This window comes from Colletotrichum destructivum, chromosome 10 (genome assembly GCF_034447905.1).
Source record: "Colletotrichum destructivum chromosome 10, complete sequence".
NCBI lineage: Eukaryota > Fungi > Ascomycota > Sordariomycetes > Glomerellales > Glomerellaceae > Colletotrichum > Colletotrichum destructivum.
The window spans coordinates 1,503,804-1,526,526 of record NC_085905.1 but is presented as its reverse complement, the minus strand read 5'-3'; the positions used below and the strand labels follow the sequence as shown (position 1 = coordinate 1,526,526).

Here is a 22,723-nt window from a genome sequence, read left to right as displayed (position 1 = left end):
TTGGAAGCTTGGAACCGATCCTTCACCCCACATTGACAGCACAGCAGCTGCAACAGGAGCTCCCCGCTCCACGGCGTGACGACTTTGCCGGTCCCGATCATTATACGGGGCCCCCGTCATGACGGGGTTGCGACACTCGGACACCTGCCCCTGGGTGCCATTGCGCAATAGAGGGTCTGCGACAGCTGAGTCAATGGTGTGGTAATCTAAGATCAGATTACCAATGGCATCTCTGTGGCGGGATAGGCGCAAAACAACAGACGAGGCCGAGGGGGAGCAGAATCTGCCGGCGAAGAAAAACAGAATCGATAGCGTGCTCTTGCTTTGCAAGACACACCATGCGGCAACTAAGCAAACTGCTGCAGAACCGCACCTGCCACCTCCTTGGTTCCTCCTGCGGCACCTGCCGTCGTCCTAATCGGGATACGTGGGATGATTCACGGCTGACGCCAGTGGGGCAGTCTTTCTGCTCGACTCGCCGGTGAGCTTTGATGCCCCCTAGACTGTTTTTGTGCCTCATTACTCGCCCACCTCGCACTCGGAAACTTTGAAGGTCGACCCACGCCTTCAGACAGGTTCAAATCCGACGGCAACTCGGGGAATGCCCGGCTACGTTAATCCGACCGCGCGGGATTGAGAAACCCCGCAGAAGCCCACGAAAATTCTAGAATGCCCCCCCCTCCCACCTTTTCAAAGATGCATATTTCCCTGCAGGCGCCGAGAGTACTCTATACGTGTGCCGCCAGACTGGCTGTCATCCATCGATTAGCATTCCCGGCCGGGTCGATTGATAGCAAGCATGAAGCACCTGATCGTATGCGATATCTGTGCTTTGGGAACGCACCCAACAAGCTCCCGCGCGGCTCAGGCATCTGCGCTGTAAGCACCCCTGTGTGGAGCTCTACCTGGCAGCACCTGCTTACTTGTCAAGTCTTTGGTGTTAACCCATCAACGACCATGTTCTGTCATGGATTTCTAACATCCACCCGCACCATCCATCTCTCGGAGCATCGATCACAAACGGGCGAACGCATGGCGCATGATGGTAGGCACTAGGCAGCACCATGCGACATGCGCTCGCGCGATCCCCATGTGTGGCAGAGGCCGATTACCAGCTGCTGATTAAGGCCCAGCGGTCCATAACCGCGCGGGAGAATCCACTCACCCCTTGCCTAGGCAAGGTAGTTACCCGCCGACCCCCGCCATGGCGCAATAGGTGTCGTTGCTGCATGGTTGACTCTCGAGGTCGAAAAATGTTTAGTCACTGGCGCACACGGTGATTCCGGCCTCTCAAGTCGTTTCCGGCGCGGGGAATTTAACCATTCCTGCCGAAAATGAAATATTCTTTGCCGCAAGAGCTCCTCCTACCACCGGCTCCCATCCCACAGACCTCGGCCAAGAAGTGCGGATCGGACTCGGGGGCGGCCATGCCCAGGGATGCATTCTTCCGATAAAAGAAGGATCTGTATCGACGGTTTCGAGCATCTTGGGAAGCACCGGTCCGATCGTCGATGTATGTTTACCGGTCTCGGAAATACGGACTTAGGGGCCTCTGGCTCAACGCCGGGAAGTCGCATCATCGCCGAGTTCTATCTGATCTTCGCTTGCTGGGGCTCCGAGTCAATCGTAGCCTCGGCCCGACTTTCAATTACATTGACCGCCTTGGGCAGAGACCACTCCCTTAAGTCCAGGTCATTGTCCGCAGCGTCAAAGTAGACCCTTGAATGTAGTGATGCGCAGGTGGTATAGACCTTCTGCAGAGGCGATCCTATGCTTATACCGTTTTTCAATCCGATTTGATCCCCTGTTACGTTGAGAAGACCCATCCAGTGGGAACGGTCAGTAGTGCTCTGCCTGCAGATTCGACATGTTGTGCCATAATCTCCCAACTGAGTGAGGTAATCAAAGCCAAGGAGATGATGATATTGTGTTCATCCAACCTGGCTCGTTCCGCAGGTTGGCCTCTCTTATGATAAAGCGTGTCTGGATCTAATGTTGCTTTCGGGCTATGTTTGAACCATACATGAACAAAAACGCTTTGTCTATACTACAGCAATGCTGCCCATCCACCTATACTACATTTGCGCGAGAGAAGCCGATGTCCGCAACAACAGTAACACCGGAAACAATCCAGAAGGTGGATGAGTTCGTTCTTCTCAACTCCCCAAGTTGCCTTCTCAGAATGCAAAAGCTATTCACCCGTTCTATCGTCCCATACCATGCCGAGTTAAAAAAAATAAAAAAAACCCTGTCGTGCAACAATTCTTTTTTTTCTCTGGTGGTCAGAAATCATTTCTGTAACCCCAAAAACGCCATCTAGGTGCAACATTTTGTCGCAATACGCGCCTTTACCCACGTTGCCTTTCTTTTCCGGCGGTCTTTTATGTCCGACGACCGAGGCCGCGCCGTAATCCCCGAATAACCCGTGGCATCGCAAAGTTTCGATTAATCGTCCGCGTCAGCAGTAAGCCCACTCGTTCTTTTAGCCCCCTTCAAGAGTATTTTCTCGACATTTGGGCTTTCGGGCGATAATTAAAGTGGTAGGTCTCCCGCCTGCTACCATGTTTCGGCGATATACTGGCCAGCCTCTTTCTTTAGTTCCCAATACTTCTTGGCCTCCTCGCGCTCAAGGTTGCCCTTCTTCATGGCGACTTCGACGAGAGCCTCTTCAACACCCTCGCCCATGCCCTTGGTGCTGCCACAGACGAAGACGCGACCATCGACGGCGTTGGCAATGTACCATACCAGATCGGCTTGGTTGCGCACCTCTTCTTGCACGTAACGACTCTCGCCGCGGCGGCTCTGCACGACGCGCTTGACCTCGTCCTCGTGGACACCCCACTCGCCGCTGTAAATCTCGTCGACGAGAGAGTCACGGATGCCCTGGAGAACCCAGACTTTGTTGGCGCAGTTGGCTGTCTTCAGCCGACGCTGGACGAAGCCTCTGAAGGGAGCGATACCAACACCGGCACCGATAAGCAGCATGGGGCCATCCGAGACAAACTGCTTGGCGAGAGGATTGGCCATGAGGCCCTTGAACATGGGGATGTAGATCTCGGGAGTCTCTCCGTTGCGCTTCGCCTCGAGCCACTTCTGAGCTTGGCGCTCAAAGAAGCCGGAACCAATACCGGTACGGAGACCGCGGCGCCAGTCAGCAGTCTCGTGAACCGTGACGGCAATCTCGATCAGTCGGTGGACCTTTCCGTCACGTGTCTTGTAAGCATCGTGAGGATCGTTGGAGAGTGAATAGAATCGGGGCATCAGCGTCTGCAGGGCAGACAACAGGAGGTCCATGGGCGGATGGGCACTAGGGAATGCGTGCAGGAGTTGGGACAAGGAGACATGCGGGCCGGTGCGGAAATCGCAGAAGACGCCCTGGCCTTCAGCGGAGCAGAGAAACGTCAACAGCTTCTTCTCATTGGGATCCTCGGCGTACTCGGCGAGGATCCGCAAAAGCTGTTTGGTTGGGGGGTACGACTGAATGTCGGAGCACCAGGTGAGCAGGTCCCGGCGTGTGGTGACCATCTCACGGGCCTGATCGTCGCCCCACACGGTCGGCCAGCGGCCCTTGGTGGTCCTCATGAGAACCGGCTTGTCCCGAAGGAATCGAGGTACCATGAGCGCGTCGAAGACGTCATCGACACAGGCTCTGTCGTTGGGGGCCATGACACCAATGGCACCGCCGACCCTGAAGTCCATGTCCTCCTCGCCCGGGTAGCTTGTAATGTCGAGATCGAAGTGGTAAGTGCGCTTCTCGGCACCGGGCTTGGTCAGCTCGCGAGTCGAGTCGATGCGGGCGGCGTACACGTGGTACGGAGGGTGCGGCTGGACGTATTTGGGGGGTTCCTTGGTAGTGTCGATGCTGCCGAGGGTGAAGTCATTCAGCCGGTCTCGGACGGTGGCGAGGTCTGCCTCCTTGTGCTCGCGGGAGTCGGCGCCCAGGGAGATGGCAGAGTCTGTGGGGGAAGCGGCAGTCGCGGCGGGCCGAGGAACGGGCTCGAAGAAGACGGTCTGCTCGGGCAAGTCGGCAATGTTGGTCAACTTTGTGGGAATGTCGCCAATTTTGAGGGCGAGTGACTTATATGCGGCGTTGTCCGGGAAGGGGATACTCTCGTACTCGAGGCCCTCCTTCTTGGCGCCTAGCTTCATGCAACAGCCGCCACCGCAGCATCTCTGGATCAATTGGGCCGTTGATTCGCCCGTGATACGCTGGATGTCAGCGGGACTTTGTGCAATGAGCCGCGTGGAAGCGCGCCGTCTCCGCGGCGGCTCAGCCTGAGGCTCTTCGTCGTCCTGGTCCTCGGACTCTTCCGAGTAGGTAAGAGAGGGGGCGACGGAGGAAACGCTGGGCTCTTCGGGAATGCAATCGCCAGTGGACCTGACCAGAGAGGACGCCATGGCAGTAGTCGCCATTGTGCTGTGCATCGCGAGGTGGATATGTCTGTTGTCGAATGTGCTGTCCAGGTGGCGTTGGTGATGATGGTCTGGGCGTGTTGTGTGGGTGCTAGTGACCGGGGGTCTACTGATTTTTGTGTAGAGTGTGGCGTAATGTAGTCGTAGGTGGTAGAATCGGGGGGCGGATAGTCAGTAGGTGAATAGCATACTGATATGGCAGGATGGAAGGAGGGAATGGTTGTATTTGCTGTGTTGCTTGGGTGAGTTGGGTGGGTTGGTTTGGTTGGCTGATGAATGAAACCGGCGAGCGGATGGAATTCTCGATCAGATAAGTTGGATCAGATAAGCGGTTACTAATGCCGGCGGAGGCGGGAGGAAAGGGGAAAGGAGTAAGACGTAGCAGACGGAAAGGGCAGAGGAGACGAGTAAAGTTTTCTGGGACGTGGAGGTGGTTGGAAAAAATAAAATAAAAATAAGGGAGATGAGGAAAACCTGGTCAGGTTAGGAAAAGGAAAGGCGTTCGCGTGGTTTGTCGATCTCGACCAAGGAACGGTGTCATTATTTTATTTTACTTTTCAACCTGACTGAACGGGCCGGACCACTAGGCACAGGACCACAAAGATGACGAGAGTCGGGTACAAAACCGAGGCTAGTTTGCGTCCATACGAACACATGGGCGGGCGACAATGCCAGGCCACAGGCATGGGCTCCGTTCCACAGAGCAAAATCGAGGGAAAACGAAGGTTCAAGGTCTCCATTTTTGGAGTGACAGGGGGGAGGGGCTCCCTGGAATCCTCGGCTGGGTCTAGCCGCCACCGCCCGCTATACTGTCATAGTGGCCGCAGCCGGACGGTGTGAGTATGATTCTTCCACACCGTCAACAGACCGGGATGTGCGCTTGGCTGCAGGTACTCTCTCGTGTGGGTCAGCCAGTTAGGCGGGCTTGGCCCCCATTGCAGAGGATTGAGTAATTGTGACCAAGGCTTGAGCAATTGTTGGATATTCAACGGGAATGATGACCAAGGCTATTCGCCCATGATTACAGAGTACAGACGAGGGGACGGTAGTACTCTGCATCCATACTCTCTACGTCTGTCCGAAATGTTCGATCTAGGTATGCACATGTTGAGCCAGCCGGAAAATGCAAAGGATACGCCAGCACAGAACCACCCCAAGCCGCAACCACCACCTTTCACCGCATCCGTGCACATGCACGTGCTTGTGCTCGTTCTCGTTCTCTTGCCTGCTTTCACAGTTATCAATCAGCATCAGTATTACAACAAATCTTCGGATGTAGCCAGTGCGAGCGAGTGTTGAAAAAACATAGGGAGAAGGAAAGACGGAAGCCGAGGATTCACTCAGATACCGCTGCGTCCTCCTCCACTTTCGCTCTCGCGATACGCCGATGTCGCCCGCCCCGGTGACGACAAGACTTTGCTTTTGTAGTAATCATGCTCATGCTGCCTCAGTCTAGTCTCCCCCTCCCACGCTCGCTCCAAACTGCGGCATTCAACTCCCAACCAAATGTTTTCATTGCTACTCCGCATGCCACCACTATGTGCATTCTGCACGAAGCATCTCCTATCTTTTCTCCTTCCACATCCCGATCCGTTTGCTCTTTGGTCTCCCCTTCTCCACCCACCCCCTACCCATGCCTGCCTCGTTCTCGGCTATTCTTGCCTAGGTATTCACATTCCGTACCTATTCAACATTGCTCCGGCGCACAATTGCCGACATTGTTGACCGAGGCGAACTGATCCGAGCCGGCATCCGGGGACTCTAACACTAATAGTGAGGTAGGCCCAGCGAATCCCCCTTCCCATGTCAGCGTGAGGTAGTCAGCGTGAGATAAGATGCTTTTCGAACTCCTAGCCACTTAGTAGTTGATCTGACAGTGGGCTCAGCTCAACTTCTATTAGGTCTGATAGGCTCGGCTAGGTGGTATTCACGCTCAAAGAGAAGAGCATAGTTATGTGGATGCCGATGACATCCACACTCGTTGAGCTCTCTCCTCACAGTGTATGATGCTTGCTGCATCTTGGTGGGCTCTGTTCCGCACAGCTGGAAAATGGCCGCCAGAGGAAGAGTGCGGGGTTTCGCGCAGTCTGTGTGGCCCGTCAAAGCAGTCCATTTACATCATACTGAGCTTAGATGTGAAGCTCTGGACTCGCTGACCATTGTGGCACCGCCCATTTCACCATCCCCCCTCAAGATTGCGGTCTCCCCTTCATTCGTGTCTTGCCGTTACCATCGTGCAGCGGCCGCGGCGCACGATCAGGTGGCGTCCCCTCCACTATCGGAGATGGACGAGACACGGCAGTCTGCTGCACCACCTTTACTCCCCTCGAGCAGCACCGTCTCCGCTGTTTGGGGAGCGTGGGGAGCTTCATGACCCCTATTACCCTATTGCAACCCGACGCGAGCCCTATCGCTGCGACCCAGGTGCCTTGTCGCGACGTTCTCCTTTGTTAACGCCCCCCCAAGCTCTGCGTCCCACCCAGGTACGCACACGCATTTGTTCTACAGTGAGGTCTTAGACGTTGAGAACCAGCCACTCCCGGGGGCGTCATCTGACAACTGCAGTATCCGTCTTCCTTGGACTCATCCCCCGAAGCAGACGAATCACAACGTCCATTGAAGCAACCTCTCGGCGCACCAAGCTTGTTCGATGAAAACGATGCTCTGAGCTAACCCAACAATTCGGATATGGGTTCACACTTTGTTTCATCGCTCACAGAAGCTCAAAAGAAAACATGCCCAGTACGAGCAAGACCCGGCGATGAATCCTGTCAGCCCACATCGCAGAACTACCTGTATCAGCCGTTGAGTTGCCACTCCTTTCTGTTGCCCTCCGCTCTGACACTGTGTACCTAGCATCGGTGCAAGGGGTACTATCAGTGATCATCTTACCTTATGCATACCTGTACAGTAGAGTCCTGCACGACTGACGAAAGGTGCCCCCGGAAATCGACACTGCCCTTCCGCGGCAGGAATGGGCAAGATTCGCCGGAACCCACATCCACGGCCCACAGGCTGGCTACACAGTCGTTATCGAATCGAGCAATTCCGGTCTTCTCTCTGTCTCCAGCATGCATCACCACCACCGACGGTCCGCTCTCAGTAAACCGCTCACGTGAACGCACATATCGCTCTGACGATACTATCGCCGATGAGATCCTACTACTAACCCTCCGTCATCGGCTACATTACGATCGATGCCTTAGCAGGGCATCCTTCCTCGTGCACAATCTACTCTCTGGTCTCCCGTCTCCGAAATGGCAAGCACCCAAACATCACAGGCAACTGAGACAAAGCCAACTACAGAGTAAGAAATCGTTCCGTGGTATCTAATGGTCCAATCATTGCCACGCCCTGGACGAGGATATTGCAATTTGAAACAGTCAAAGGGGGCTGTTTGGCTTTTTCCGGCTCGGGCGACCGCAGCCACAATCATTTCGCCATTATCAATCTCATCAAATCAATCGCATCTAATCTGATTGCGCACAATCTCCGAGACCGGCACCTCTTTCACCCCTTGGAGCCCCAAACCAGCAATTGATAAATCTTCTCAACGCGAACACATGCATCGTGGGGCTACGCAGGCGAGGCCCGCTCGCATACCCTTGCACGCCTTTGTCTCATCCTCATTTCCAGCTGCTCGCGACCGTCCCCCACGATGCGCCAGCTTGGCCTTCGGGAGCTCCGGTTGCTACCGTACTCTGGACGAGAAGTATGGCTTCGCGCCTGCTCCACAGCCGCCAACGCCCAGCCAGCCGCTGGCACGGGGTGGGCTCAATCTGATAACTTTATTCGCTTCTCCCTTTGGTTGTCATCAAACCGTTTGACCGATCGACACCCTCGTAACTTGGGCCCTCGCTACATTCGGTGACCGAACCCTTCTTCGCTCTTGGCCTTGTTGCGAACGCCCCCAACCAACTCTCACCTTCGCGTCCTGCTAGCGCCACTCTACCGGTTTGCATCCCCGTCGACGCGTCCTGCCACTTCGGGAATGGTTATCATGTCTGCCATCCTATTTTGCCCCCGATTGTGGCCTGGCTATCGGGAACCAAGACAACCTTGGTTGGCGTCATTCACGTTCGGGGGCAACTTACTAGATCTTAATACTTACTGCAAGATTTTTTTGTTTTATTTTATCTTAACGCGCCGGCTTGCTATGTAGTGCGACTCCGAGTATGCCAAATATCCACTCAACATGCTCACCCTGGCCCTACGATCTTGGAGCGTTTGAGAAGAATCTTCTTTCCCAGCCTCCCACGTCAGCCCCGGCATCCTCGTGCGCGCAACCCGCATCGGTATGGTTTGTCGATCACTCTTCATAGTGCCAAAGGCACATTCCTGCGTTTCCGGGGGGATGCTCCATCCCAGCCGCCGGTCCATAAAACCTCAACCTAGGTAGTTCCAGACCGGCCCCCTGGCTCTATTGGCGACCGCTGTCCGTTCATCTCGGCTGTCTTCCGGATACCGTCTATCCGGGCTGGTACGATGCTGCGTACCGGCAATGTGGCTGAGGCAGGCCTGCTGCCACTCCTCCCGGGCCCTCTTTTCATTTCGACATGTTGGTCAAAGACTTCGACGATGTGTGAAAGCGAGATGACAGGCAATTTGACGATCGGAGGAATATTTACTCGCCGGGAGACCGAGGGCAGACTGAGTTCTCTGCAGCCAGAGGGCTCGTCCGCGATCGGGGGGGGCGGGGGGGCAAGCATTCATAAAACAGACTTTCGCTGCCTGGAAACCCTGAAAATGCTGGGAGCACCACGTACAGCACCGGGGACAACCTCACAAACACTGCCAACAATGGAATGTAGTTTGACACGGGCTAGACCTCCATAAAGACTCATCACAAGGTTGATGGTTGCTGAAACTTGGACGTTTTTGCTTGAAAGCAGCCCCTATTTGAAGTTCCCGAGATGCCTACGACGTCCCCTACATAGCTCACCGGCGCGTGCGACATACTCTGCTGATTTCCCTGGAAAGCTGGAAAGGGCCCGGCTCCTGCGTTCCATGGCAGCGGCTGCTGGCTCGACGGCGCAGTAAAGGGGCTCAACATTTACCCTCGCCTCTCATGACAGCAGCAATAGAGCCAATGCGATCTCAGAATGGATGAAAACTCACAACATACCGGATGTCGGCACCCCGACCCTCACAAGTCGGTCTCCTTGGTTTTCTGGCTCGTCATGTTGTAGAGATTCTACTCACAACGGCTTGCAACGTGGGTGTAGCGGCTTCAAGGCAGCATCACAATGAAGGGTAGGATATCCCCTCGACCCCGTGCTAGTATACACCTAGAATCACTTAACGCCCGAACTACGTGGCTGCTCGAAAGTATTGGCGGCCTGGGCCTCTGACTTACTATACACACACACACACACACACACACACACGGCGAAGCCGTGGCACATCTCGTTCTTCGTCAAGGCGGGATCTGTACACAATCTCGATTTACCCTCAAGTGACAGGTCAGAAAGACACCTGCAAATCGCGCCCGCAGCTGTTTCAGACGCTGCAAGACTGCACACAACATACGTATACGTAGACTGCCATAGAGACGTCGGGGAACATCATACCTCGCCACCGTCTGAGCCTCTCGCACTTCTCGCTCATCACGATCAGGTAGCACCGGTCGGTTGCCTTGTAACTTGCCTCGCTCCCTAACATGAACAAACCAGCCAGTTTCGACTCTCCGAGGATTTGACAGTTAGAAACGTGTCAGGCGACAGCAATGATGGAAAATGCTAATAACCGATCATCAGCCTCGTCTATGGCCATTGCACAAGGCAACCCACATAACCACGTTGAAGCAAAGAAGTCAAAGCAAAAGGCCAGGAGACGGCGAGAAAGCAACTCGCCGGCTGGACTTCGTTTGTCTCCTGAGTCATGGAAGGCTCCTTGAGCTTGTTCGTCTTCGATATTCTTAGGACAACTCCAACCAGCATTGCTACTCATACATGGGTTCGGTCTAGACTTGAGCAAGAGACGCGTCAGGTGTTGAAAGTCCATCATGACTAGAGTCAAGCCCGTGGAAAAGGGGGGAGAGAGGTTTGGACTGAACACATTGGAGATAAAACCCGAATACCACAGCGGGTGAAATATGTTCTCCTTACAGAAATTTGCGCGAATGGAGTGCTGGATAGCGGGTTTTGTTTGCAATAAAGATGCAGCTCTGCCCAGCGTCGACTATTCGCTTATTGTGCAATGACGTCTTTCATGGCATAGCTCGAGATGTCAACCTCTGTTGAGGCTGGAATACCGAGCACTAAGTTCCGATGCAGAGCCTATCTAGTCTTTGTGCAATTTACCATCATGTTAGTGCCCTTCGCTGATCAGCGTCTCGGCAGACGGACGATCTACGGTGCTTCAAACGAATACGGGTGATTTAAACCCTCATTATATGAGCTCTTTCGAGCCTTTGATCCGGGAGGTTTCAGCTTTTGTGAAAACTGGGACTGGGGAGAGTTACCCAAAGACCAGACAGTATGCGTAGCCACTACCAGATTTCACCGCAGATGGGTGTGAACTCCAAGAAGCGCCAAAGGTCAGATGCCACTGATGTGCGTCTCCATGCTCTAGGTCATACTTAAAGCCATCAGAAGGCACGGTGGCTTCACCGAACGAATTAAAAAAAAAAAAAAAAAGGAATGAAAAGTTTTACTGGAAAACGCCCGCGCCACTCAGCTTCGTTTCCATGGCTGCTGGGTCACGAGCCGCCGCCAGTAGCCTCAAGCAATCGCTCCAAGAACGGGGTCCCAAGTACCCCCCCCCCCCCCCCCCCCCCCCCCAAGTCAGGAATGTGTAGGCAAAATTGAGACGCTCCCACAACAAAGAAATGGATGTGGTGAATCCATATCAAAAAAAGAGAGACCTGCAGTGCTTGCAGTAGTTTGCGATGACTTGATGATGGTAGTTGTAAGAAAACGAAAAACCATCTTAAAGACCAGAGTTATCGTCACCTTCTCGTATAGCTCGTTCCGCCACTTTCGGGGGACGTCCGAAGTACTAGCAAAACAAAGCGAATCAGTAAAATCAGGCAGGCAGGCAGACACCACCGTCAACCGATTCGTCTCGACCCAAAAAAGACGACAACAAGGATGGCAAAAAACAGTGGACGATCTGGGAATCGAACCCAGGACCTACCGCATGCTAAGCGGTCATTATACCACTAAACCAATCGCCCGTGGTATGATCTAGCCCGGACTTGAACCGGAGACCTTCAGTGAACCAGACGAGGTCATCGTAAAATGCCTTGAGCTGTTAGACTGACGTGATAACCAACTACACCACCAGACCATTTAAATTACTGTACACTCGACAACGATTTGGTACTCATTAGGGCAAGGTTGTTGCCGGTGGGCAGCTATCGTGAGCCTAGGCGGAACCCGGCTGGACGGATGCGGACGAGTGGGTCCAAGGTCTCCGGCCAAGCTTACCGAAATTCCATTTGACTACTTAAATAGCTGACTAAGTAGATCAGGGTCCAGTTGTGAACGACCGCGCGTGAGTTCCGAATGTCTGGAGACAAAGTGGTCATAAAAGGGTTGGTTGACGCTCTCTCTATCACCTCTCGCACCTTTGAGTCGGAGGTTGTATGTGTGTCTCTTCGCTGCAGGACGCTGATTTCGACCTCGGTGGCCAGGTTGAGTGCCAAAGCCTGCGACAAATGCATGTGGAAACACGCAACTTGCTCGACGACCGAATGAAAGGGCGAGCAATGCTCGAGGTGAATTGCAATGAGAGACGCTTTTGTGGGGAGTCAGCAAGCCCTTCAAGCTCTGGCAATATATCCCTCACTACTTTTCATGTGGGTCGAAGATCATTGCGGACATAGCTCAGTTGGGAGAGCGTCAGACTGAAGCGGATCTCTGTCCGGAAAACTTCAATCAATCTATCTGAAGGTCGTGTGTTCAATCCACACTGGCCGCATCTTCGTTTTGTTTTGTCAATTTGAAAATCCCGCTGGCTGATGAGAAAGATTGATGATCCACACGCGCTTTTCCATCTGTGAACGCAGGTGGGGTGTGTTATACCTCTCTCTACGTGGTGATCGGTAGGTGAGTTGACTGTAATTGTGTTTTAAGCTAGTCTGTTCCGTCCCTTTTGCTAGTTAGATGCGCGGTATGTAAGTGTGTGTGTATTTATTGTATGGCTTGCGATTCCGAGAAGGCCAGTAATCGGCCTCTGCGCGCAACGTTCGCTCGCCATCGGCCTCGTATGACGGACGAGAGAGGGGGAGCGAGCGAGATGTATCTTTCTTTCTTTCCTTCTGTAAGTATAAATACACATACCGCTTCTGGCGCTTTCCATGGCGGAGCGACTTTCATTTAGCCCGGGAAACAATTCGGGACGTGGGCCATAACCCATCGATTGTCACATCTTCCATTTGTTTGTTTGCCCATAGCTATCATTCCTTATTTGCCTGCTTCTCGCCACCGATCTGCTATATCAGTAGCTTAACCAAATCAGGTCGTGGGTCCTGACCAGTGTCGGTCGTCCGATACCGCTGCTTGATGCTTGGGATTACCAGGTCCATTCGGATGGGGGAAGGAAGCTCAGCCGTTCGTTTGGATTCCCGCTTTTGGAAACGAGAAAATAGTATGCTCATGTGTCTCGACGCGTGGACCGACAGCACAGCGTCCCCAATTCGTCCGGTCAATGCCACGACTAGGGCTCTTCGCGAAGATAAGACAAAGCTGCGCATGTGTCGCGGTAAAACTACAAAGCGGTGTGTACCAGTGGCAGTTGCAGGCCAAATGGGCGCCAGAGCTATGTTGCCTTTTCGACTTGGTCATACCTTCGTGCGAGATAGATTTCAAACGGGACAAGAGGCACACGTAATCCTCCTCGGAGCCGACAACAGCACCGTCCCACGTATCGGTTGCGTGTAAAAGTTTTAGATATACCAAAGTCGGCTGCCGTCTTGGCGAAGAGGAGCGAGAAAATGGATGTGGAAAGTTTGGCGCATTATCATTAATGGTGGAGGCTCCGCCAGGACAACAACGAGGACGAACCAGGACAAGGTCATCGTGGTCAAACCGCGATTTTGTGGTGATGAACCCTGCCTGTTGTACGTGGCTTCATGTCGCACTCTCTCAGAGTTCCGGGAAACCTGTTATGAGGTGGTGGGGCAGATGTGCCGTGTAGTGTGAGCAAGATGCTCTTGGTTCCTCCTTCGGGCGCAACTAGGTGACATGATTGCCCACACTGCCAATAGCAAAACGTCCGGTCTCATCAAATACAGTAGCATTAAGCATATGATCTTTGTGCGCCGCATTCCCAGCGGCAGTGGGCGGCCGCTCCTGTGTGTGCATGAATAGAGCCCGCCGGAGGCGCTGACAAGTTAGTAAACGGCTAAGCATTGCGGGATGTCGGTTAATCCTACCCTCGCGGAGGATTATCCCTGCGCCTATTATGGGACATCATTCTTGGCAGGGCTCTCCGAGTCGCAAACACTATGTGCTGGCGACGGACGCCGGACTGTTTGTCTGGCTCAGAACATCAGAAAGGCCGTGGTAATTCTGGCTGCGCGGAGAAACGAGAAAGGGAAAAGGGGGATTTGAACCGCTGCAGGGAACGGACTGGCATGGGGTTGAAGGGCGGTCCAGACGGAGACAGCGACGACCATGACCATGCCGACCGCGAGAACTACCCAGCGGTAGGATGCGAGACAAGGCTGTTTGTTGTGTTGCCGCGGGACGCCTGGATGTCGCCGTTTGGTCGACAAAGCAGGCGGCTCTGAAGGGACGGCTTTGGAGTTTGCGCTTGGCTTGCAGGAGACCAATAGGTTGGTTGATATCGAACCTCGGGATTCCCAGACATGTTGCATTGGTGGGACAGGGAGAGCGGAGCAGGGCTGATCCAAGACTTGGGGCTGGGTGAGCGAGACTACGATGTACGCAAGCAATGAGCTTCACTGGAAAGAGTTCGAAGCGGCGCTTCGAGAAGCTGAGGGTCCACTTACGCTACACGTCTAATGTACGTAGGTTGGCTGAGGTCAGAAGATGGTCGGAGATGGGATGAATGTGGAGGAGTTGCGCAACACTAACAATTCCTGGCGCGTCTCGGCCACTAAGCGAGCCGAAACTACCCCTGCATCCGAGCCAGGGAAATCAAGTACATCTTGGAAGACTTGAAGATGCTATCTGGCTATGTAGCGCAATCACACAGTGTATCCGGTACGTACCTGTATGCCGGGCTTCTCAAAGGAGTAATACCTCATAGATGGGCAGTACAGAGTATATCCCATAGGTACCTCTTCAATCACTCGGCAAAGCACGTCCCGGTCGGTTGCTCTCAAACATACCCCATTCTTCGACGACAAACAACTTGCAAGGAAAATCGGCAACTTGCCACCGAGGGACCAGATCAAATGGTGCAGTCAGCGCAAGCACATCCCTCGGGCGCGGTTGATGGGAATCCAAACATCCGCCACAGCCACCAGCGGTAGATGTTTGGGGCTCTTCTTTGAAGCACGGGTGGTGCCAGCAGGCTAAAAGCCGGAGGTGGCATCTCCCGAACGGCTCCTGTTGACCATCCATGTTTCAGATGCGCCTGGCGAGTCCACGAAACCGCCCTCGACGCCCAAGGAAGCAGAAGTCGATCACGTCCCAGCCGGTCCAAACTCCCAAACCCTTTGAATTTCACACGTGCCCGGTCCCAGGCGCAAGGACAAGCTCGCCATCCTCGAGAAGGAAGAAGCAAGAAAGGCTCTCGAGGTCAGGGTTGCTTGTGTTGTCTCTTGGCCGCCCCGTTGCCGGGAGGGAAGCGGGACAGCCCTGCCTGCTTTGTCTGTTCTGCCTGTGTTGCATGCCGTCCGTGTTTCTGGTGTGTGCGTTCGCGCGCGCGTGCTGCTCGCTGCGATGCGCGCCTAGCATCCATTTCCGATTTCACCTGTCCCCTTCCTCTCTTTCTGTTTCCATTTTCACTCGACCTTGCTTCTCCTTTCTATCGTTTTACCAACCCGTCATCTTGCTCATTTGCCGTCTTGTTTCTTCTCCGGGTCCGGGGCTCGCAACGTTCTACTGAAAGCTGACACCAACTGCGCGCCGGATGACGAATTGACGAGAAGAAGACAAGAACGGGAAGCGCACATCATTCGACTTTCGTCACTCGTTCTTTTGAGTTTTGACTCTTGTCGACTCTGTGCCGCGCCTGCCTGGTAATCTGTTCATCCTAATGGCCAATGCCTTGCAGACATACCTAAGTCGTCATACTTCCCTTCACGCCTCGGGAAGCCTTCTTCAGCGGACGACTCTTTCTGCCTTGCGAGAACGGCGCCACTCAGATTCGGCATCTGCCACTGCTTTCGCCTACTTGGAGCCAGTCTAATATCCTTTGAAACCCATCTCGAAGACCGCTCCTCCTCCTCACCTACCCAAACTTGCGGCGCTTTAAAGCTTCGCTCACGTTTCCAATGAACCAGACATCAACTATGTCATCCATGGCAGTGGATCTCAACCTTCCTCGGGTGGTGCCCGGGGGCAAGCACATCAACTACTATGTCGCCATAAGCACGATACTTGTGGTAGCCTGGCTACTCCAGTCCAGGAAGAAGAAATTACCCGAGATGCCTTTCTATAAGGCCGCTAAGACAAAGTGGATGTTCGATGCAGAGACGTTAATTCGCGACAGCTATAACAAGGTAAGTCGGTGCAACCGAGGTCTGTTGTGGTCGAGCTTCTAATACCAGTTCCAGTTCCGCGACACGGTCTATCAAATCAAGGCAACTGAGGGGCTGCAAGTGCTGGTGCCCGCGAGACTAATCGGCGAACTCAGAAGCCTGCCGGAAGAGGTCCTCAGCGCGACCGAGGCCGTAGATGAGGTATGCGCCGAGTTTCATACCATCCATCCGCCGTACTGACTGTCCAGGCCATGTTGAGCAGATATACCAACTTCACTCTGGGCAACCACGCCGACCTGCTATCGACGCTCGTGAGGTGCAAGCTGTCACAGAATCTGGCGCGGCTCGTGCCTCAGCTCAAGGGCGAGCTCGAGTATGTCGTGGCCACAGAGTTTCCCGAGTGCAAGGGTAAGTCATTTGTCGGGACTTTATTCGCCTCTCACTACTGACAACACTAGACTGGACGCCGGTTAAGTTCCAGCCTTTTGCGCTTCGAGCCATCGCACGGATCAGTGGCCGAGCTTTCGTAGGGTCCAACATCAACCGCCAGGAGCAATGGATGGACATCAGCATCAACTTCGCCATCCATGTCTTCGTGGCTGTCGTAAAAATGCAGCTCTTCCCCGAATGGGCCCGGCCCGTCGCACAATATGGGGTTTCGGAACTGCGACAGATTCGCAGGGACGTCGATAAGGCCAGCGTAATGCTGAAGCCAATCATCGAGGAGAGGCTGCGAGACCTGGAGATGCCGAGTTACGAAAAGTCACCGGACGACCTGATCCAATGGCTCGTCGAAGCCCTGCCAGAAGATGAGAAGAGGGACGTCAGGTCCCAGGCACACCTGCAGCTCATACTAGCGGCTGCTTCGATCCATACGACCAACAACCTGGTCACCGACTGCATTTACGACCTCGCAGCTTACCCGGAGGCACAGGAAATTCTGCGGGAAGAGGCGCACCAAGTCCTCGAGGTCGAGCACGGCTGGGCGAGGAAAGAGAGCATGGCCAAGCTGAAGAAGTTGGACAGCTTCATGAAGGAGACCCAGCGCCTGGCCGGAAACATCAGTGAGTTGAAATCGCGGCATGCGCCACATCACCGACTAACACCCCTCAGCATCGTTCATTCGCAAGGTTGTCAAACCCATTGACCTCTCTGACGGCACGCACCTGCCCCGAGGCACCAAGGTGCTAGCTCCACAGGCGGGCATTTCGCACGACGAGCGATACTTCGAGGATCCCGACACGTTCGACGCGCTGCGCTTTTACAAACTGCGACATAAGTCCGACGAGGACGTCAACCGGTGGCAATTTACTAGCATTAGCGACACGAACATGAACTTTGGCGCTGGCAAGCACGCCTGCCCGGGCCGCTTCTTTGCAGGGAACGAGATCAAGCTGGTCTTGGCATATTTCCTACTTAACTACGACATAAAGCTCAAAGACGGGGAGACGCGGCCGAAGCCGACAGTCATGGTGATGAGTAAGTCGCCCGACCCGAACGCGGAGGTCTTGTTCCGGAGGCGGACGGTGGCAGCGTGAGTCCTACGATGTGGAAAGGGCTACAGCCAATATAAAGGAAACACAAAACCGAGTGCCGGCAATCAAACAAGCATGGGCCATACGGACAATTATCCCGTGTACACAAACGACATGCACATCTTCCTAGAAGCGAGGCCTGGAGCTCTAGCGTCTTGCACAGGCTCCTTAGAGGCTGATTGATGGCCCATGAAAATATACCACTGGAGGATATACCACCGTACATTGTACAGCCACAAAAGCATAACTATTTATACATTTTGTCTTTAGCGGTAGACGGATTCCCTTATGGCCAGGAATTAATTGCCTTTGGCCGCACGGGGTTCACAGTCATTATTGCAAGCGTATCCAACTAACTACCTAGGTGAGGTCACACGATTGAACCGATGAGAATAGCTTCTGAAGGAAAAAATACCGAGATGCTCTTTCTTCGTGATACAAGTCTGTAAGGGAGTCAGCGATGCTGTAGGCTGTTCCGGCTTTTAGCGGATGTAAATATAATGTCACTTGAGGCAGCTGCATTCAACAATTAACAAGCCTTGTTGGCTAAGTGGTATAGCGTCTCACTAGTATCCTAGTGGCATGAGAAGATCGGCGGTTCGATTCCGCCACGAGGCAATTCCTGTCCGGGATTCTTTTTGTTGAAAGTTCCATCTCATAATTCCATTCTACCTACGGCAACTTCATTGATACTTCATCAGTCAGTCAGTCATTCGATCATTTGGTCTTTCTTTCTCCCCCCCATTGTTGCGCTTTGATGTACAAATACTTACTTACATACCTACTTACATTAGCCTGACATCCAAGCACACACACTCTCTGACCTTGCATTCACGAAGACACGCCGAGTTCAAGCGCCTCCCCGCCATCCGCCTACAGGGGTCCCTCTTTCTCGCGCCCGCCGACCGACCCGGGAATTAGAACCCGGAATCGAAATAGAGGTAAAGAGAGAAGGTAACGAAAGGTAAGGCCAAGCCTACACTGTAATGTAGATAGGCGGGTCCATTCATCAACTCGGTTCGTCCGCAGAAGGGTTGTTGGTTTGGTCTTCGACGCAGCGGCGTGTACCCATCTAGGGATATGACTTGCACTGGCCATCACCACCGTTTGGTCAAGAACAGAACAAGACCCAAGAGAGGAGACCTTTCAGAGTCGGACTTCCTCCCAACAAAGCGAGCCGAGCAGCACATCTCGTAAAACGGGACAGTGTGCCTACCTAGACCCCGACCACACCCGCCAAGCCGACAGCAGCGCGCATCCAAGGTAGCCATCGTCATCTCTAGAGGCAGGCTATGAACCTGTCCCATCCGTGCTCCCCTCCCCCCTCATCCAACCATGACCAAACACGCCGCAGCCATACGCGCAAAATGTCATCACAGAAACATTGGGATTCTCAAAGCCCCCTTCATGAACTGTGAAATTGGGATTTGACCCTTTCCGCTCTGTAGACGCGCACCTGATTCGTCACCATCCGAAGGGGGGTGGGGGACACAGGGCTGCAAGCTTTGCAACCATCACAACTACCATTCCCAATCGCTCTCTATCCAGCCTGACTGACCATCCCCGAAACTCCCGTTTCCAATTCCACTGCAAAGAAGCCTTCTTGTATGCTTCAAACCGTCATCGGTGTTTTACCAAAGAATCTCTGGTTGGACACTGTTTGCTGAACTGACATCGAAAGGAGCTCGAGAGGGCCGCCACAGATGACCGCCAAGCCCCCTCACGCACTCGGCGGCATTCTCGTCATCGCCCCTCTTCTCCTCTCTTGCCCCCGCGATGGTGCTGTCGCGTTCATGGCAACAATCGCAGTGGGACGCCCCTCGCCCATCTGATGAGTGCATGCTTTACACCACCATCCGATGCGCGAGGGGAGACGGTCACATGCACGTCTTGTCCCTCCACGTCGGTAGGCTCCGCACCCCCTGACCCAAAGCAGAATGCCGTCCCTTCGCGAGATAGCGCTCATGTACCAGGTACATCGTCTGTCAGATTTACGAATTCGCAGCCTGTCCTTGCCATGGCTCGTCCCGGCGTGTGCGGAGATTCCGCTCCCGCGCGCTAGCGGAAGTGATGGGTGACTATCGTGTAGTCAACATTATTATGGATGGGGCGGGCTGGCTCATGCTGCAAACTCAATGGCTCATTGCCACCAGACCCGGCAAGTGCACGTTATTTTCAGACAAAGGCAACATCCCCTATATGTATTTCCCAAACAACCGGGAGCCTTGCCTATCCGATATAGTCCAATGGCGAAACCCATAAGCCCGCCGAGAAAGAAGCCTACACATTTATTCATACACAACGACTATAGCAGGAAAACACTGGGTATCAAAAAGCCGCCCAAGCAAAACAAATCCATCGTATCAATCCAGACATGACTGGACTGATTGGCATCCTCGTGTCGTTCTGTGCCCGAGGCGCACAAAGAACGAATCGATCTCTACGCTGCGCATAAATGTGACCGAGGAGGACGCACTCGTTGATGAGAACTCAACAGATCGCCGTCGACCGGCTCGCATCCTCGCATACCTGCCGGTTACCGCTAGACCACTCTTACGTTGCTACTTTCTGTGACGAAAGCTGTGTGTTACGCTCCGGAAGAGCTTCATGCCCATGCCATACTCTACCACTTCCTGTGAGCGGGCCAAAGAAGTAGTCGGGCGGCTTGACAGCACCGTCTCTCCACCAGTGGAAGAGCACATCTTGCTGCCAACGCTGTAGGTTCACAATCCTTAACCGAATCGTTTGGACGAATGTCGAGTATAGGAGCTTGACTGCAAGCGGTGACGTCCGCAGCTGGTGCAGAAGCCACCTGGTGATGAAGTCGGATTTATCCTCCTCCTTGAACTCGCTGACTAGCCTCGAGATGCTGTACTCCTTTTGGGCCGCGTACAGCTGCGCCTTCCTCACCGGGTTGTCGGCGGGAAGTTTCGCAGCGCGTTTCAACTCATCCACAGCTGTCGAGGGCTCTGCTCGGAGAACGTGGTCTGGATGGGATAGAAGCTCTGGGAACTGCCAATGTGCGAGAGACCCCGACTGTGGAGGGAGGCTGTCTAGTGACAAATCCTCTCCAATGTTTGGGTCGAGAGCATACGCGATTTTGAAGGACGGATGCTTTTTCATTGCCCCCTTACGCTTGCAAACTTCCTTCAGTCTGCCCACCTCCTCCGTTAGGCGATCGACAGATTCCCGCTTCTCGCGCTCCTCTTCCGGAAACTCGTCCATAAACTCGACCTCTTCTGCGCTAGGCGTCAACCCAGCATATTTTTTGACGTCCATACTGTAGGCATATTGATTGTGGTATAGGAGGAGGTCTTCGTACTCTTCTTTGGCGTTGCTCAAATCCCCAACCGCGGACACTAGGTCTTCCCAGAGTGGATGGGCATCGTCAGTTGGACCATGACGGGAGATGCCCCTCAGTTCATATGGCAAATCTGCCGAATCCTCCGCTTCGTCATCCTCAGAATCGTCCCTACGAATGGACGAGCGGATGTTCCTTCTGTTCCCAGCAGCCAAGAGACTGAAGAATCTCGTCTCAATATTGATGAGTTCGACTTCTTCTTCATCTAGCGCGAACTCGTGTCCCTCATACCCAGACTCAAGCCAGTGATACTCTGTACGAAGTGACTGCATCTCCGCAAAGCGTTCGTCCAGCAGTTCGTCGGACGCTCCCGTTAGACCCCGCCGGTCCCTGACAAGGATAGGGCGGAGCGTTTTCATGAACGTGTTGTCGGCTTCGTCTTTCCTGCGACGCAGCTCCTGGAGAGCCTTACGTTTGGTGGCCATGTCCTGCTTGAGCGAGTTCAGACGCTGGCGGCGCTCTTTCATCTGAACCCACAGCCCCTGCACACCATCATCCTCCATCGACGCTACTGATGCTGCTGACGATGCATCGGAGGCAACAAGGCTAGGAACGGACACCCGGGAGTTTTCGAGACGCGAGACTTTGTTTGTGATCGAGTCAGTCATTTGTTTCCTCTCGAGCGCCCGCCCTTGCGCACTGGGCAAAAGGGGTGGAAACGTGGTCCTGTTTTGGTGTTCAAGGTAGTCGGCCTCCATGGAGCTAGTTTCGGAATCTGAGCTAGTGTACTCATGATTCCAAGACCCCGAGGATGGCGACATGGACGGGGACAGACTCCTTAAAACCGGGATGTTCGCCAGTCTTTTACCCTTAAGGCCCATGTCCAGGAGCGGCGGCGGTGGAGGGGGTGGTGGAGGATGTAAAGACGTGGTATACGGGGATGGTCGAGCTCCGGAGGGAGGCGGCGGCAGCAGGGACAGCGGCGGTGGATGTAGAAACGTGGTATACGAGGGCGATCGAACCCCGGGAGGCCGCGACCGCGGCGGAGGAGGAGGAGGAGGAGGAAAATGGTTGGGTGCCCTGTGTCGAGTTTCGTGAGACGAAGGACGCGGAGTTGTCGGCCCCGATGCCTGAAAGGCTGCACAAGGACGACGAGATGTATCGGGTTCTGCTTGCGTAGGCAAACAGGCTATAGGGGCATCAAGAGAGGCCACGTCCGGCCGCAAAGATGCTGGCGGAGGAGGTGGTGACGGAAGCCGGACGCGACTGAAACGAGTACTATCGGTCGACTTTGCTTCGGAGGGCGTCTCGTGTTCGATCCACAAGCCATCGTTGGATGAGCTCGAGGTGAAGCCCCGTCGGTCGGAGCAGTCGATCGTAGACATGGAGAGAGTCTATGGTGCGTACAAGTCGTGATACTGTGCCATCGCTTGCTGTGTTTTGATGGATTCGAGAAAGGAGAAGTTGTCGTGGATGTGCGTGGATTCGACTTCAGGAGTGAAGCGACAGCTTGAGAGCTGTGTGGGCGTGGTCAACGCGGCTCGTCCCAGTCACCACCACATGGCGATGGTGCTAATTACGGTTGCATGCCAGTAGTAGCAGCAGCAGCAAAACGTGTGAGCGTAAGGGTGGTTGCAGACTGAGGCGTGAGGCCGTTGAGAGAGATACCGTCTCCACTTTTTGATACCAGGACCCATTTTCATCCCGTGTGGAGACAGATCAGGAGCTTTGTGACCATCCCGGCACTAATCCTAATGTGTTAGCAGCTCAGCTAATGAGCTCGAGCTCCCGGGGAGAGAGGTGCCTATGGTCCACTGGCAGGTGGACACGGACAGCGCGGGGTCACGGTGACTCTTC

The 22,723-nt window shown here is 54.1% G+C and overlaps 5 protein-coding genes across 5 annotated transcripts; 3 read left to right on the top strand and 2 right to left on the bottom strand.

Annotated features, from left to right (window-relative positions):
- Positions 1–669: 669 nt before the first annotated feature.
- Positions 670–2,554, top strand: CDEST_14736 (uncharacterized protein; the record flags this gene model as incomplete). The annotated part of the gene is made up of 1 exon (XM_062930892.1): positions 670–2,554. The coding sequence occupies one exon, from the start codon at positions 670–672 to the stop codon at positions 1,054–1,056; it is 387 nt and encodes a 128-aa protein (XP_062786943.1). The 3' UTR covers positions 1,057–2,554.
- Position 2,555: 1 nt separating this feature from the next.
- CDEST_14735 (Putative oxidoreductase FAD/NAD(P)-binding, FAD-binding domain, ferredoxin reductase-type) lies at positions 2,556–4,954 on the bottom strand. Its single transcript, XM_062930891.1, has one exon. The coding sequence runs from the start codon at positions 4,423–4,425 to the stop codon at positions 2,557–2,559; it is 1,869 nt and encodes a 622-aa protein (XP_062786942.1). The 5' UTR covers positions 4,426–4,954; the 3' UTR covers position 2,556.
- Positions 4,955–6,521: 1,567 nt separating this feature from the next.
- On the top strand, positions 6,522–8,642 carry CDEST_14734 (uncharacterized protein). The gene is made up of 2 exons (XM_062930890.1): positions 6,522–6,896; positions 6,979–8,642. Exon 2 carries the CDS (start codon positions 7,309–7,311, stop codon positions 7,744–7,746), a length of 438 nt encoding a protein of 145 aa, XP_062786941.1. The 5' UTR covers positions 6,522–6,896; positions 6,979–7,308; the 3' UTR covers positions 7,747–8,642.
- A 6,649-nt stretch (positions 8,643–15,291) lies between these two features.
- On the top strand, positions 15,292–17,796 carry CDEST_14733 (Putative cytochrome P450). Its single transcript, XM_062930889.1, has 5 exons — positions 15,292–16,051; positions 16,106–16,231; positions 16,279–16,438; positions 16,489–17,094; positions 17,144–17,796. Exons 1-5 carry the CDS (start codon positions 15,824–15,826, stop codon positions 17,566–17,568), a joined length of 1,545 nt encoding a protein of 514 aa, XP_062786940.1. The 5' UTR covers positions 15,292–15,823; the 3' UTR covers positions 17,569–17,796.
- Positions 17,797–19,725: 1,929 nt separating this feature from the next.
- On the bottom strand, positions 19,726–22,512 carry CDEST_14732 (uncharacterized protein). The gene has a single exon (XM_062930888.1). The coding sequence runs from the start codon at positions 22,249–22,251 to the stop codon at positions 20,119–20,121; it is 2,133 nt and encodes a 710-aa protein (XP_062786939.1). The 5' UTR covers positions 22,252–22,512; the 3' UTR covers positions 19,726–20,118.
- Positions 22,513–22,723: the final 211 nt, after the last annotated feature.